The sequence below is a fragment of the Grosmannia clavigera genome, assembly GCF_000143105.1.
Source record: "Grosmannia clavigera kw1407 unplaced genomic scaffold GCSC_113, whole genome shotgun sequence".
NCBI classification, from domain to species: Eukaryota; Fungi; Ascomycota; class Sordariomycetes; order Ophiostomatales; family Ophiostomataceae; genus Leptographium; species Leptographium clavigerum.
This window is the reverse complement of record NW_014040831.1, coordinates 1,437,455-1,450,172: the sequence shown is the minus strand read 5'-3', so window position 1 is coordinate 1,450,172 and position 12,718 is coordinate 1,437,455. Positions and strand designations below refer to the sequence as shown.

The 12,718-nt window shown below is 57.8% G+C and overlaps 2 protein-coding genes across 2 annotated transcripts; one reads left to right on the top strand and one right to left on the bottom strand.

The window, feature by feature from the left end:
* Positions 1 to 836: 836 nt before the first annotated feature.
* Positions 837 to 5,503, top strand: CMQ_3727 (set domain containing protein; the record flags this gene model as incomplete). The annotated part of the gene is made up of 3 exons (XM_014319665.1): positions 837 to 1,544; positions 1,792 to 5,332; positions 5,400 to 5,503. 3 exons carry the CDS (start codon positions 837 to 839, stop codon positions 5,501 to 5,503), a joined length of 4,353 nt encoding a protein of 1,450 aa, XP_014175140.1.
* A 2,209-nt stretch (positions 5,504 to 7,712) lies between these two features.
* CMQ_3861 (glucose-methanol-choline oxidoreductase) lies at positions 7,713 to 12,064 on the bottom strand (the record flags this gene model as incomplete). The annotated part of the gene is made up of 4 exons (XM_014319799.1): positions 7,713 to 9,993; positions 10,053 to 11,136; positions 11,207 to 11,320; positions 11,389 to 12,064. The coding sequence occupies 4 exons, from the start codon at positions 12,062 to 12,064 to the stop codon at positions 7,713 to 7,715; spliced, it is 4,155 nt and encodes a 1,384-aa protein (XP_014175274.1).
* Between the last annotated feature and the right edge of the window lie 654 nt (positions 12,065 to 12,718).

The window sequence follows — 12,718 nt, the reverse complement described above, 5'->3', positions numbered from 1 at the left end:
GCCGATTTTCTGCAGACAGCCGCCGCTATTGTCGGGATTCTACCTACCTCACATCGATGCGCATGCGCCGCCGCTCGCTCTAGCTTTCTTTGTCGCGGGAGGGTGGTGTTCTCTTTCACCTCTTTGTCCGGCCAAGCACGCTGCGATTGCAATTTCCCATCCCAATTTTCCGCCTCACCGCCTGCGAGGACACACCAGCCACAAGGCATTTGCGCGACCCGGCAGGAGCCCCCGTCGCGTGTCCGCTCTTTTCTTGCACTGCCCTTTTTGGGAGGATTTGCGCGTGGTCCGTCTTGTTCGGGTTTGACGTCCATCCAATCTGCCGCCACTGCATCCCAAACACAACTCATCCATCAGCCAACCAGTCCTGCCCGAAAAAAGGCCAACAACCTTCCCAGGCCCCCCTTCCTCCCTGGACGCTTCAGCTCTGCCCGATCGCTGTCGAACGGTCGCTCGATCGCTCTCGCATTGGCCAGGCGCGCTCACCATCCCGGAGTGCAGAAATATAGGGCAGAGCGGGCTAAGGGCCAAATAGGGGACGGGGAAAAAAACGCGATCTCCCCAATTTCTCAGCTCTCCCTGGCCTTTTTTCGTCTTTGTCGACCTTTTTTCTCATTCTTGTCCGCGCTCTCTGTCCGCTCTTAATATCCCTTTCCGTCCTCCCCTTGTACTGCCCTTTTTCTCTTTTCTCCAAAACGGTCTTTCAGCGTCGCCACTCTCCGAATCCATCCACACATGCATCACCACGGCTGCATCTCCAAGCGCGACGAGGTATGGTGAGCGGAGGACTCTGGGATAGGTGAACAAGCCCCCTCCCCCCCTCTCCCGGAGTCGCGATGCCTCCGCCGTCTGGTGCAGGCTTTGCGCAGTTCTTCCCGGCGGCGCCCAGAGCGGCCCGGGATCGTGCGACCGCGATGGAACGCGAGCGCGCCAAATTGCGCGCTGCCGAGCAGTCGTCATTCACTCGCGATGGCCCAGAAGCGTCGGCATCGGCAGCGGCGTTGGCGGTGGCGAAATCCGGTTTGAACGGCCTCGCCGCCTCGGTCCAGCCGCCATCATACACCACAGACGACAGCGAATCGCTGTTGGGCGATGCGAGCACTTCGACGTCTGCGACATTCAACGGAAACGGCCGCACATTCGGCTCGTCCAAAGCCCCATCTACCAGCAGCAGCACGGGTGCCAGCAGCTACCTCACCCCCCTCACAACCGATAGCTCGCCCTCCTACCCTGGGACAGCCCTACAGCCGGGCGCCTCGCAACAGCAGCAACAGGTTGATCTGCTTAATGAGCAGACGTCCTCCAAGCCGACAGCAACACCCCCGACGCTGATTCCGACATCTCTCCAGCAGCCGACTCACCCCGACACCACTCCTCCACACTCTCTCCGCGTCGCGTCCGAACGCGTACCTGCCCGAGACCCAGGCCGTGCTGTCAAGGGCATATCGTGTGCCTATGACCCCCTCTTGCCCGACGACAAACATCTGTCCTCGACCATTGAGCTGAAACGGAAGGGAAAGGCCGTGTACGTGGAGTTTGGAATGGTACGTATCGCACTGCAAGTATAGAAGACGCGTTGCCACCGCCAACGAGGCCGTTGTGTTCGAGGACAGCCACCCAGCTACCTGCCTACCTACCTACCCGCGCCAGCAAACGCCTGCATATATACATACATATATACATGGGAGAAATGGGACCGCAAGAGGAGGAAGTAGGGAGTAAATCGGGTCTCAGGGGGGGTGTCATCTTTGAAAATGTTCTACGTGCTAATACTCGTTGCAAATTGTATAGGAAGATGATGTCCCCCCTGAGGATCCCCGCCTCGCCAAAAGCGGTCGGCTGAACTACATCAACGTGGACTTCCACCTCGCTCGAGCCCGGCTGCGCCATGCGCCATATGACCTGCGACCGTACGCGTACGATGCCCGGACGTCTCTTGGACCCGGTCCACCGACCCAGGTTCTGGTGACGGGCTTCAACCCGCTGGTGCCGTTTACCAAGGTGATTGCCATGTTTGCATCTCTGGGCGAGATCGCGGAGAGCAGCAACAAGATGCACCCTGAGACCGGCAGCTATCTCGGCTTCGGCACCTTTCGGTACCGCGATGCCAAGCCGAATCGGTTCCGTCCTGGCGGCATCGCGGCCATTGACGCCGCTCGACGCGCAGTTCGCAATCTGAACGGCACCCGGATCGAGGGCAATGCAATCCGGGTCGAATACGACCCTGAGGGCAAGAAGAGCAGCCGCCTGCTGGAGGAGACTCTGCGCCGCGACAAGGAGAAGAACAGTGTAGCTGGTCCAGCTATGCCAGTCGTAAATGCCGGCACGAGAATACCTACTGCGCCTCGAGGCCTCAGTGGTGGTGTTGTCCCCGGACCCCCACCAACGGCTCCCAAGGGGCCTGCTGCGCTTCGCATGCAGCAGACGGCCGTGGCTAACAATCCGGCTGCTGCTGGTGTCCTGAAGAGTGCCACCGGTACCATGGCGGTCACGCCCGGCACGATGGGTGTTGCAGGCGCCCATCAGCTGCCACGAGGCCCGGCTATGCGGCCGATGGCCGGCATGGCACCTGGACTGAGCATCGAGGCGACTCCTATAGCGGTCCAGCTCGAGCACACGCCTTTCATCTTTGTCAGCTCGGAGCACGTGCCGGTAGTGTTCAAGACGATTGCACATATGAAGAAGAGACTCAAGACGCATCAGTTTCAGGATATCCGGGCTGATCGGTCTGGCTACTTCATCGTTTTCCGGGACAGCTCGTCTGGTCGATTGGAGGCAGAACGGTGCTTCCAGGCCGCCCACCGCACGTCATTCTTTACGTACGAACTGGTCATGAAACTGTATGCACGAGGCTATTCGTCCGACCAGACGGAAGAGTCCGGTGCGGCAGCTACTTCGGCCGTGACTCCGGCTCCCGGCCAAAATCAAAATCAAAATCAAAATCAAAACCAAAACCAAAACCAGGGCCACAAACGAATTCACAGCCTTGTGGTAGAGAAGACAGAGGCGCAGCTGCTGCGCGATGAGCAGGCACAGATGCGTCGAGACGAAGAGGTTGATCTGGAGGAAGAGAAAAAGCAGAGGGCCAAGAACTTTGACCCGGTCAAGGCGGCCATCAACTCGGTCAAGGTTGAGCTGGTCGAGCACCTTATCCGGCACATCCGGGCCCACGTGGCAGCACCGTCTCTGTTCACATACTTGGACCCGGCGAACCACGTGGCGAAGAGGCGGCGGCTGAACATTGGCGGTCCCGAGGCGCCGCGGCTCTCGGCTATCCTGTTTGACGAAGACGATGGCGAGGAGCGACGCCGAAAGCCGTCACCGATCAGCACGCCGAACTCCAGGGCCGATCCGATCGAGCGGCGCACTGGCCGGCTGGACGTCACATCTCTGCCGCGGATCCGCAAGGCGAAGGGCGCGACGAATCTGGCGGCTGTGCGGAAGCAGAGCCTGTTCGACCCGTTTGCACGACAACGCACGCGGCCACCAACGACGCGCGGCGCGTTCCGGTCACTGCACCACCGGCTGAAGGCCGACAGCGACGAGGATTCGGAAGACGATACGGAAGCACGGTTCCCGCTCGTACGCGACACCGAGGAGCCGGAGTCGCGGGAGTCAGATGGCGAGCGCGATGCCGAGGACGAGGAGGACGAGGAGGAGGAGGACCGGGTGGCAAAGAAGCCGTGGGGGCCGGAAGAAGATTCGATGACGGAGTCGAGCTTCTCGCTAGTGCGCGATGCGTCCGAAGCACGAACCGAGGTCGAGGCGCCGCTAAAGGTGGCAGTCAAGAAGCGCAAGCTGGACCTGCACATGTCTTCTGCGCTCAAGCGGCAGAAGAGGAGCGACGAGGAGCTGTTTGACGTCGCTCTGGGTGCGGGCGAGACCAAGTTCCCGCTGACCGACGCGCTCTACGTCGGCGGCGACGACGACGCGCAGTCTGTGCTACCGGCGGCGGCTGACATTGTGACCACGGCATCGTCCACGCTGGCAGCCGAGGTGCTGTCAGACGAGGGCGGCGAGAAGAAGAAAAAGGCCGGTCGGAAGGCAAAGAAGACGAAGAAGCAGCTGTTCGAGGAGCGGAAGGCACTGCGGCAACAACAAGAAGAAGAGGCGGAACAAGCAGCCGTCGGGAAGGAGGACGAGACGCCGGATCCGGAAGCTGCAGTAGAGCCGGCAGCTGTGGCTGCGCCGACAAAAATGGAGACCAAGGCCAGAGGACGGGCTGGAAAGACGGCAGCGGCGACGACAGCGACGAGCCAGCCGAAGATGACTGCTGCAGCCGACGACAAGCAAGCACCTGGCGACGAGGCGGTGGACAGAAGAGCGCCGTTCAACCCGGTTCTGTTTGCCCACGCGCCGACACGAGCTCTGCTGATGCCGGAGGCATTCCGGCCGAGCCTAGAGATGATCCGGATGCTAGGGTTGCACAGAAGCGACCTGCCGAACGGCGAGAAGCTGGCGAAGCGGTTTGGTGACAGCAACGCGAGCTGCGAAACGAGCAGCGATGCGGAACTGTGGTTGTGGCGACACGAGCGGTTGACGCAGCTGAATGCCGAAGAGGTGCCGCTGCCGGCAGCGGTGACAGCAACAACAACAGCAACGAGCGGGCGCAAGGGAACGACAGCAGCGATACCAGCGTTGATCGGGGCGACAGAGGCTGAGCGACGACCCCGGATCGAAGGCTATTATGTGCCGAATGCGACGGGATGTGCACGAACGGAAGGCGTGAAGAAGATTCTCAACTCGGAGAAGTCCAAGTATCTGCCGCACCATCTGAAGGTGAAGCGGGCACGCGAGGAACGCGAGGCCAAGGCGGGAAAGGCAGGCAAAGCGGCTGCAGTCGCAGCAGCCAAGGTCGCGACGGAGAGCTCGGCAACCGGTCGGGGAACGTCGCGGGCCAACCGGGTGAACCAGCGGCGGTATGTGGCGGACCTCAACGACCAGAAGCGGACGCTGGGCCAGGATGCAGACGCGCTCCGGTTCAACCAGTTGAAGAAACGCAAGAAGACGGTCAAGTTTGCACGGTCGGCGATCCACAACTGGGGACTATATGCGATGGAGAGCATTCCCAAGGACGATATGATTATCGAATATGTTGGCCAAGAGGTGCGGCAGTCGGTGGCGACGATCCGCGAAAAGGCGTACATCCGCGCGGGCATCGGCAGCAGCTATCTGTTCCGCATCGACGACGGCACCGTCATCGATGCCACCAAGAAGGGCGGCATCGCTCGTTTCATCAACCACAGCTGCATGCCGAACTGCACAGCCAAGATCATCAAGGTCGAGGGTAGCAAGCGGATCGTGATCTATGCGCTGCGAGACATTGGACAGAGTAAGTGAGGAGAAGAGGAGAGAGAAGGCAAAGAAGGCAGAGAGAAAGAGACAAGCTGACAAATCAGACGAGGAGTTGACATACGACTACAAGTTCGAGCCCGAGGACAATCCCGAAGACCGGGTGCCCTGTCTCTGCGGCACGACCGCCTGCAAGGGCTTCCTCAACTGAATCGATACCCGGCGTCGGTTGCGTGCATTTTTTTGCTGGCGTGCTGGCTGTTTTCTATTTATTACCGAGCTGTAGCCCTAATCAGGCTTCTGTTTCAACAGAGTCCTTGGCAATACCGGCCTGCTCTTTTGCTGTGATTCATCTCTCCGGCGTTATTCCGTCTTTGGTTTTGTTACGTGTGGGTTGACGCAACGGCTGGCTTGTTATGCTGAACGCCGGCGTCGTGCGGAGGAGGTCATAAAAGTCGTGGACGAAAAGCAATGCGATGAAATAAACAGACGAGCCAGAACTACGGTTTAGGCTCTGATTCCCGAGTTTCTACTACGCTTTTTAGTACGTCGTACGGTGGAGGCAGTCACGCGCGATACCCCAAAAAGGCTAGCAAACTGTATATAAAATATTGTACCTCTATGCATTTTACATTTCGTACCTTTGTTGGCTTTGAACTTTAAGTGGTGCCAGTCGCGATGATGGCTGCTTCTCTACGGAGTACCTGGCTTTGACCAGTGCTGCAAGGGACGATCGATAATGGGCAAAGACGACTTAAGTTCGGCGTAGGGAAGGCAGCGTACAAGAGCAGCGTCATTAACGCGCTAATCGAAGAACAGCCGCTGTATCTTATAATAAAACGAGCTGGCGTTCTGCCTGGTGGCAGATATACTGCCGAGCCGGCAACACCTCTTCACGGGCCCGCCGAGTTCCCCTTCGCTTTCTACCCTCCGCGAAAACCAGTGTCGTACTATCGACATTGAAGCTGGATTCAGGCAAGCACCCCCGTCATTGCGACAAAAAACGCGCTTTGGTTACCCCCGGCAGAACAACGGCGTACAACCTACGGAGTACTCCTGTGTCGTTGGAGGAATGTAATATGTAGTGTTCACAACCTACGTCGGAAAGAGTTTCTAGGCAGGGAGATATTGGTTGATTGAAAATGGAGGCGGTAAAGACGAAAGATGTATCTGATGTATCTTACCCTGTCACAATTTTCTTATAATCAGTCTGATCAACATAAAGTCTAGTCCGAATAGCAACTCTTTTTAAACTCTTAGAATCTGTTGCAGGTACGTGCAAGGATGCGATCGTGGTGTGCTTGTTAATGAGAAGCAGAAACATGTTTCCCGACGAATTGACATTTTTATATCACGCAAGAACTCTCACGCTCGTCAGCGGATGCTCTCAACCGGAATATTCTCTCTGTCGAAGAAAGTACTCCATGGATCTCAGCGTCCCCGTCCAGCCCTCTGTAACGTCTTTTGGGCAATCGTAGTTGGTCTGCCCGGCAGGCTTGGCGAAGCCTCGGCCTGACAGCTTGCCCCGCAGCTCTGGAAAGTATCGATGCAAAGCGAACCATATGATGGCATTGTTCCGAGTCTGGACTGCGTCCGTGGCATCGAAGGATCCCAAGGCGAAAAAAATTACATGAGCGCAGTCAAGCGGCAAGCATGTCTCAGTCGCGGGCGGGTTCACCATCCCCGCATTGACGCTCCCCATGTTCCAAATCCCAGAATAAATACACCGGTGTCCGTCCGTCGCAAATCATTTAGACCCAGTCGAATCGGATCTCTTGGCTTTCTCGATCAGCGAGATAAGACAAAGTAGTGTAAGAAGTCGAACAATCCATCAAGCAGTCAACAATGTACAAAAAAGCTCCGCCAAGTCACCGATTTCTTTCGGATCAAGTATTGCCCCTTCGAACATCTAGAAACTTGAAAACGGCTCGCAAGAAGTTGTCATGCGACTCTTCAGTGATAACATACTCGTATGTATACCTGATCAGTTGTGAGTCGTACGGCCTGTTTCTGGCAGGCCGTTTGAATGCTGGACGATGCAGTAGAATCGGGCCTTGGCTTAGATTCGAGTGGCCGTTGAGAGATGCATTTCTCCAGGGAAATCTAGGTTCCTTCTAAAGATGCCTGGTGGCGAAGGCGGAGCCGGGCGCTGGAGTGTTGTTGTAAAGGAAATGTGATGCTAATTGTGAACAATGTGGAGGGGAGGCGTGGCACGATTGCGCGTCAGACCTCAAGACGTAACGCCGCGGGCCCACGTGACTTGTAGATAATATTTAAATGCAGTTTTTCAAATGGATCACCAGCATCCAGAATAGTTAGAAAGCCTCTTTAAAACAACCAAAACTTCCACAACTCCGATATTCAATACCCAGAATAAGAAAACCATCCAACCCAAACCCGCAATACAGACTTTACCCAGCTTACAATTCACCCGCCTCCATCATCCGCGTAAACCGACAGACAGTCGCGTCCGGCTCCCGGAAGCGGTAGCCATCCCCGTGCACGACCCGGTCGACCTCGGCGCGCACGACCGGATACACGTCGCGCCAGGCCTGACGCCCCATCCAGCAGTCAAGATGGCCGTAGCCCGGAATGACACGGCGGCCGTACTGCGCCTCGGCCGCGTCGCCGCCAAACGTATCGCACAACACCTCGTACGTCGTCTCGGTCGCCAGCGGCGACAGCACCACGTTGTCACTGCCGACAAACAGGAAGATTGGCAGGCCACGCAGCCGGGCCACGTTGGCGGGCGTGTCGAGAATAGCAAAGTAGGGCGCATTGGTCATCACGTGACCTTGGCTGCCTTGGCGCATCAGCAGCTGCAACATGCGCATATGCACGCCGCCGAAGAAGCGATCGATCTGCCGGTGCGTCGCCTCGTTCATGTTCGCATGGTTCCAGCACCGCCCAAAGACGAGGCTGACCCGGTGGCAGGACGCGCTGCTGCACGTTTCCGCCCGCCGGCTCGCGCTGATCAGCCGTAGCGCCTGGTTGAGTGTCCGCTGCACCAACGAGTCCTCGGTACTGGTCGAGCAGCTGAACCACGGCCCTGCGAGCAGCCGGTAGACTCGGTCCATCGGCACCGGTCCTGCTCGCGCCTTGGCCATGTTCGACGTCGCCCAGATCGGGTTCATGAAGACCTGCGAGCAGCTCAGGCCCAGCAGCCAGGACGCCGGGATCGTTCCGTCCAGGAGTCCTGTTGACAAAGCCACTGATCCCATGCAGTGGGCAATCGTGTATATCGGGCTCGGCTGTCCCGTCTCGTCCCCCCCCGTCTTTCCACCACCGTACTCGCGCCGGATGTGCTCCAAACACGCCCGGATGTCCAGTCGTGCATCATATGTCGTCCAGCCCTTCTCGGCCTCCTTCACCTGTCCAATCCGCGGCACCGTCACAAACACGCGATAGCCTGCCCGGTTGAAGTAGTTGACCGCGTTGAACGGGATCGTTGGCGTCGCAAAGATCTGCTGGTCCACCGCCGCTCCCGGCACCATGAACAGGTTGTGCACCACGCCGGCCTGTCCGTCTGCTCCGCGAGGCACGTACGCTGCTAGTGGCTCCCACATGCACATGCGCGTGTGCACGCCGTCAGACGCCCGGATGTCTGTCCACACTCGCGTCGGTGTCGTATCGTTGCTGAATCCCGTCACTGTCGCTTTTGGATATTGCAGCCGTGCCAGCGGTCCGAGAAGCAGCCCCAGTGACTGTCGTGCAAAGTATGACAGGAAGCTGTTCGTGCTCGCCAGCCGTTGCAGCAGTCGACTTCCTGTCGGCGTCATCGTCATCACTTCGGACGCAAACTCTGCTGCTCCAATGTGCATCATCCCCTTGGCCACCACCACCTCCTCCTTCGTCACCGTCACGAAGAGCGTCGTTGTCGCCCGCCAGAACTGCAGCGGCGCCAGCGCCACCGATGCGTCCACCACCTTGTAGCCGTGGAAGTGCAGCGTCCGTCCGTCCGTGCCGTGCAGGTCAAAGTCGTATGTCAGGTTGCGCGTCCCCGGCGCCCTGCTGTCGACCGCAAACAGCCGGAAGACGCCGCGCTGCACCATGAACGGCGATCCGCGCAGTGTCGGGCACACAAATGTTCCCGTCAGCATTGCCTCGTGGCCGGTGCTGCTGACCATCTCCTCCGTGTCGAAGCTCTGCACCGTCAGGAAGAACCGTGCGCTCTCGCACAGGCTCTTGCCCGTCCGGTAGCCCAGCTCGTATGCCTGCCTCTCGTCTGTCGCCATGCTGCCGCTGATGTCGCCGCTGTGGAGGAAGCCAGACATGACCTCCGTGAATCCAAACCCACTGGCGTCCTCTGACTCTGCCCGCCTGATAATCCCGTCTGCCACCTTCGTCTGTTTCTCCTCGTCGGCATCTTCCTGTTCCTGAGCCTGTTCGTAAGCGGTCGAGAAGGCCTTGTGGCTGTTGTTGTAGTCATCGGCTTGGTGTGCCGGCTTGCCGAAGAGATTCAGGACCCCGTTCTTCTCTGTCCGAATCTGCAGCCCTCGCGATGTTGCATACTGCTGCACCGACCGCTCAGCGAGAGCCGCAATCGTCGCCAGCGGGTTGACACCCAGTGCCGTCGGGATAGCCGCGCCATCCGTCACGATCAGACCATCGTGCACATCGCTGCCGTTTCCTGCAAACAGTCGGCCCATATGATCCGTCGCTCCCGAGACTCCACTGCCGTCTGGTGCCATGGATGCACCCCTGCTTTGTTAGCCATCGGATCCTGCTTCTCCTCCTCCAGGATCAAGCAATCAACTTACCCAATCGGGTGAACCGTGATCTCCTGTCCCATCAGCGCAGAGAATGGACTGCCCACAAGCGTGCCGCCTACTGCTTCCGTCGCCTTGGCGAGGACGCCATTGATGTGTTTGACATGTTCGCTGCGGCCGACACCCAAAAACTCGAGCACCGGCTTGTCGTCACGGAGGCACAGCACCGCCTGGTTACTGTCGTGGGACATCACCAGATAAATTTGCGTCCTTTCCACCGCCCCGTCACGGAAGTATGGGCCTAGCAGCTGGCTGCCCACGCTGGCAAGACTTTCCCGCGCACGCTCCATCACAGAGGTGTGCTTGGACGCCACCGAACCTGGCATCAGCTCGATCATGGTCTGCAGCAGGCCCGCGAGTGCGTGAGGCACCGCACCTTCTTCAATCACATACCCGTCCAAAGGGTTTTTGTGCCCGTCTCTGTTGTCGATCACGCCGGTAATTGTCGGTCCGATCGGACGGTACGGCAATGGCTTTTCCCGACCCATCGCATCGACCGTCTGGTCCGTGTTGTACCCAAACGCCAGCATGTCTCCATTTCCACTCATGTCCTGGCCCACCTTGTCGCTGAGTCCCAGGCCCATGGCTTTGCTGCGCAGCAGGATCTCCGTCGTGCCGAGGGAGCCAGCTCCCAGGAACACGGCATCGCGCGCGTACACCCACATGAGATCGCTGTACATGTCCGCCTTGAAGCGTCCGCGGTTGCGTCCGTGCCAGGCAAAATAGACGCGGTAGCCGCCGCGCTCATCTGTGACCTTCTCGACGTAGCGTACTTCGCACTCGCAGAACATCTCGGCACCCCAATTCCAAGCATCCGCCAGATACGTGACCAGAGTCGTCGTCTTGGACCCGTCGTTCAATCCAGTGCAGTCTTGGCCTGTGAGAGAAGAGGCCGTCATTTCCACGCCGCAGCTGTTGGGGCCGTTTCGGAACCGCGTCGTCTGCTTGACTTTGCTGAACTTGTCCTCCATCTGGAGAGCGGAAGCCTGCTTCTTCAACAGCTCTAGCTTAGGAAGTGTCGGCCAGTCATCTGGGTATGCCTCAGGCTCGAGCACACTCTCCACCCTGTCATAGTCTATCGTACTTTAGTTAGCCAAGAGAATATGTGATGCAAATGGTACGGAAACAAGCCAGTCGCATCTTACATTCGTCCAGCGCGTTTTCTTTGCGCAGCTCTTTCGGCCATGCTTTCATCGCCATTGTATCTGGGTCGGCACGCAAGAATACGTTCGCATTGATCAGACTGGTGCCTCCAAGGCCTGCAAATGTTCGAGAATATTATTAGCAAAAAGAGCGCTCTTCCGACTAACACCTTTGCTGAACGTACCATTAGCCACAACCGCATTTTGTCCTTGTCCAAAGATCAAATGGTACATTCCGGTCGGCTGACCGGTGCTGACATCCACGCCACCCAAGGAAGACGGCGCCAGATCGCCAGAGCAGTGCAGGTCCTTGAATGAGTCCAGTGTGCTGGAGGGATACTCTCCAGGCCACCGTTCTTTGCCCAGCTCCAGCAGGCAGACACTCTGCCCGGCACGTGCCATGCGTGAGGCAGCAACACCGCCGCCATAGCCAGAACCAATGACAACACAGTCGTACGAGCTTCGCATTAACTCAACTGCCCGGCTAATCCGCGGGTACTTTTTGGTATCCGAACCGTCCGTATTGCTGGACGAGTCGGTAGATGGTGCCGGCCATATCCCTGTGACCTTGTTCTTGGACTTGTTTGTGGTATATATTGTGTCGGCCGAGGATAAATCAGAGTCCGAGGAAGAGTCAGTGGTCGACGAGCTCAGCGCTGGGACCGAGCTTGATCCCTCATCCTCAAGGGAGCTCTTCTTTGTGTGCATTGCTCGGATTGACATTGTAGTAGGCAATTGTAGACTGCCGCTGAGGGTGTGGGCATAGGCATTATCAGTGCCATTGTCTTTCTGCACCTGGCCAAACCGTAGCTGACCATGGTTCGGCATGTCTGCAGAAACACCGAGCTGTTCCACCGACATTGTGATGATGTGAATAAGGAGACGCTCTGGAGAAGAAAAGACCAAGAACAATGTGCACTGCTGCCTTACTCGGTAGCAAAAGATGTATGAGAGGCTCGGTCTTGTTTTCACACAGAATGGAATATGTAAGAATGGAATGACCGGCAGGAGGGGGACCTCCCACGCTCTTAAAGCCATGTACACGTCTCCCGCTTGTTCCGAGCACATCTCTTTGAGACCAGGGCTTTGTCCGGTGCTCGCGCGGCTTCACTCTCACACATGCTGGCTTCAGTTAGCCAAGGCTGATCCGGCCCTGTCGGACGACAGTTCAAGCAAAGGAGCAGCATATTTGCTACCACTTTGGGTTAGCTGGGAAGGCTTGTGGTTGCATCGTTGTGGTCCTTCTGCTTTTGTGAGCACGACTACACCACGCGAGCCGATATCCCTTCCCCGTCCTGACAAAGCTGGTAATGAGGCTGAACACTACAATAGGGATAATATGATGACCCTATTGGCTAGTGGCCTGAAAAGTCTGTGTGGAAACAGGGGTTAGGGTGACATCGGGGTCAATCCGTGTAAGATACTTCGCATGTCTCTCCCATAACGATGTGAGAGACAGAGAGACCGTTCTCTCGTCAGAGGGGCGTTCAAAGGCTGTGCCCCCTCGCACATGTC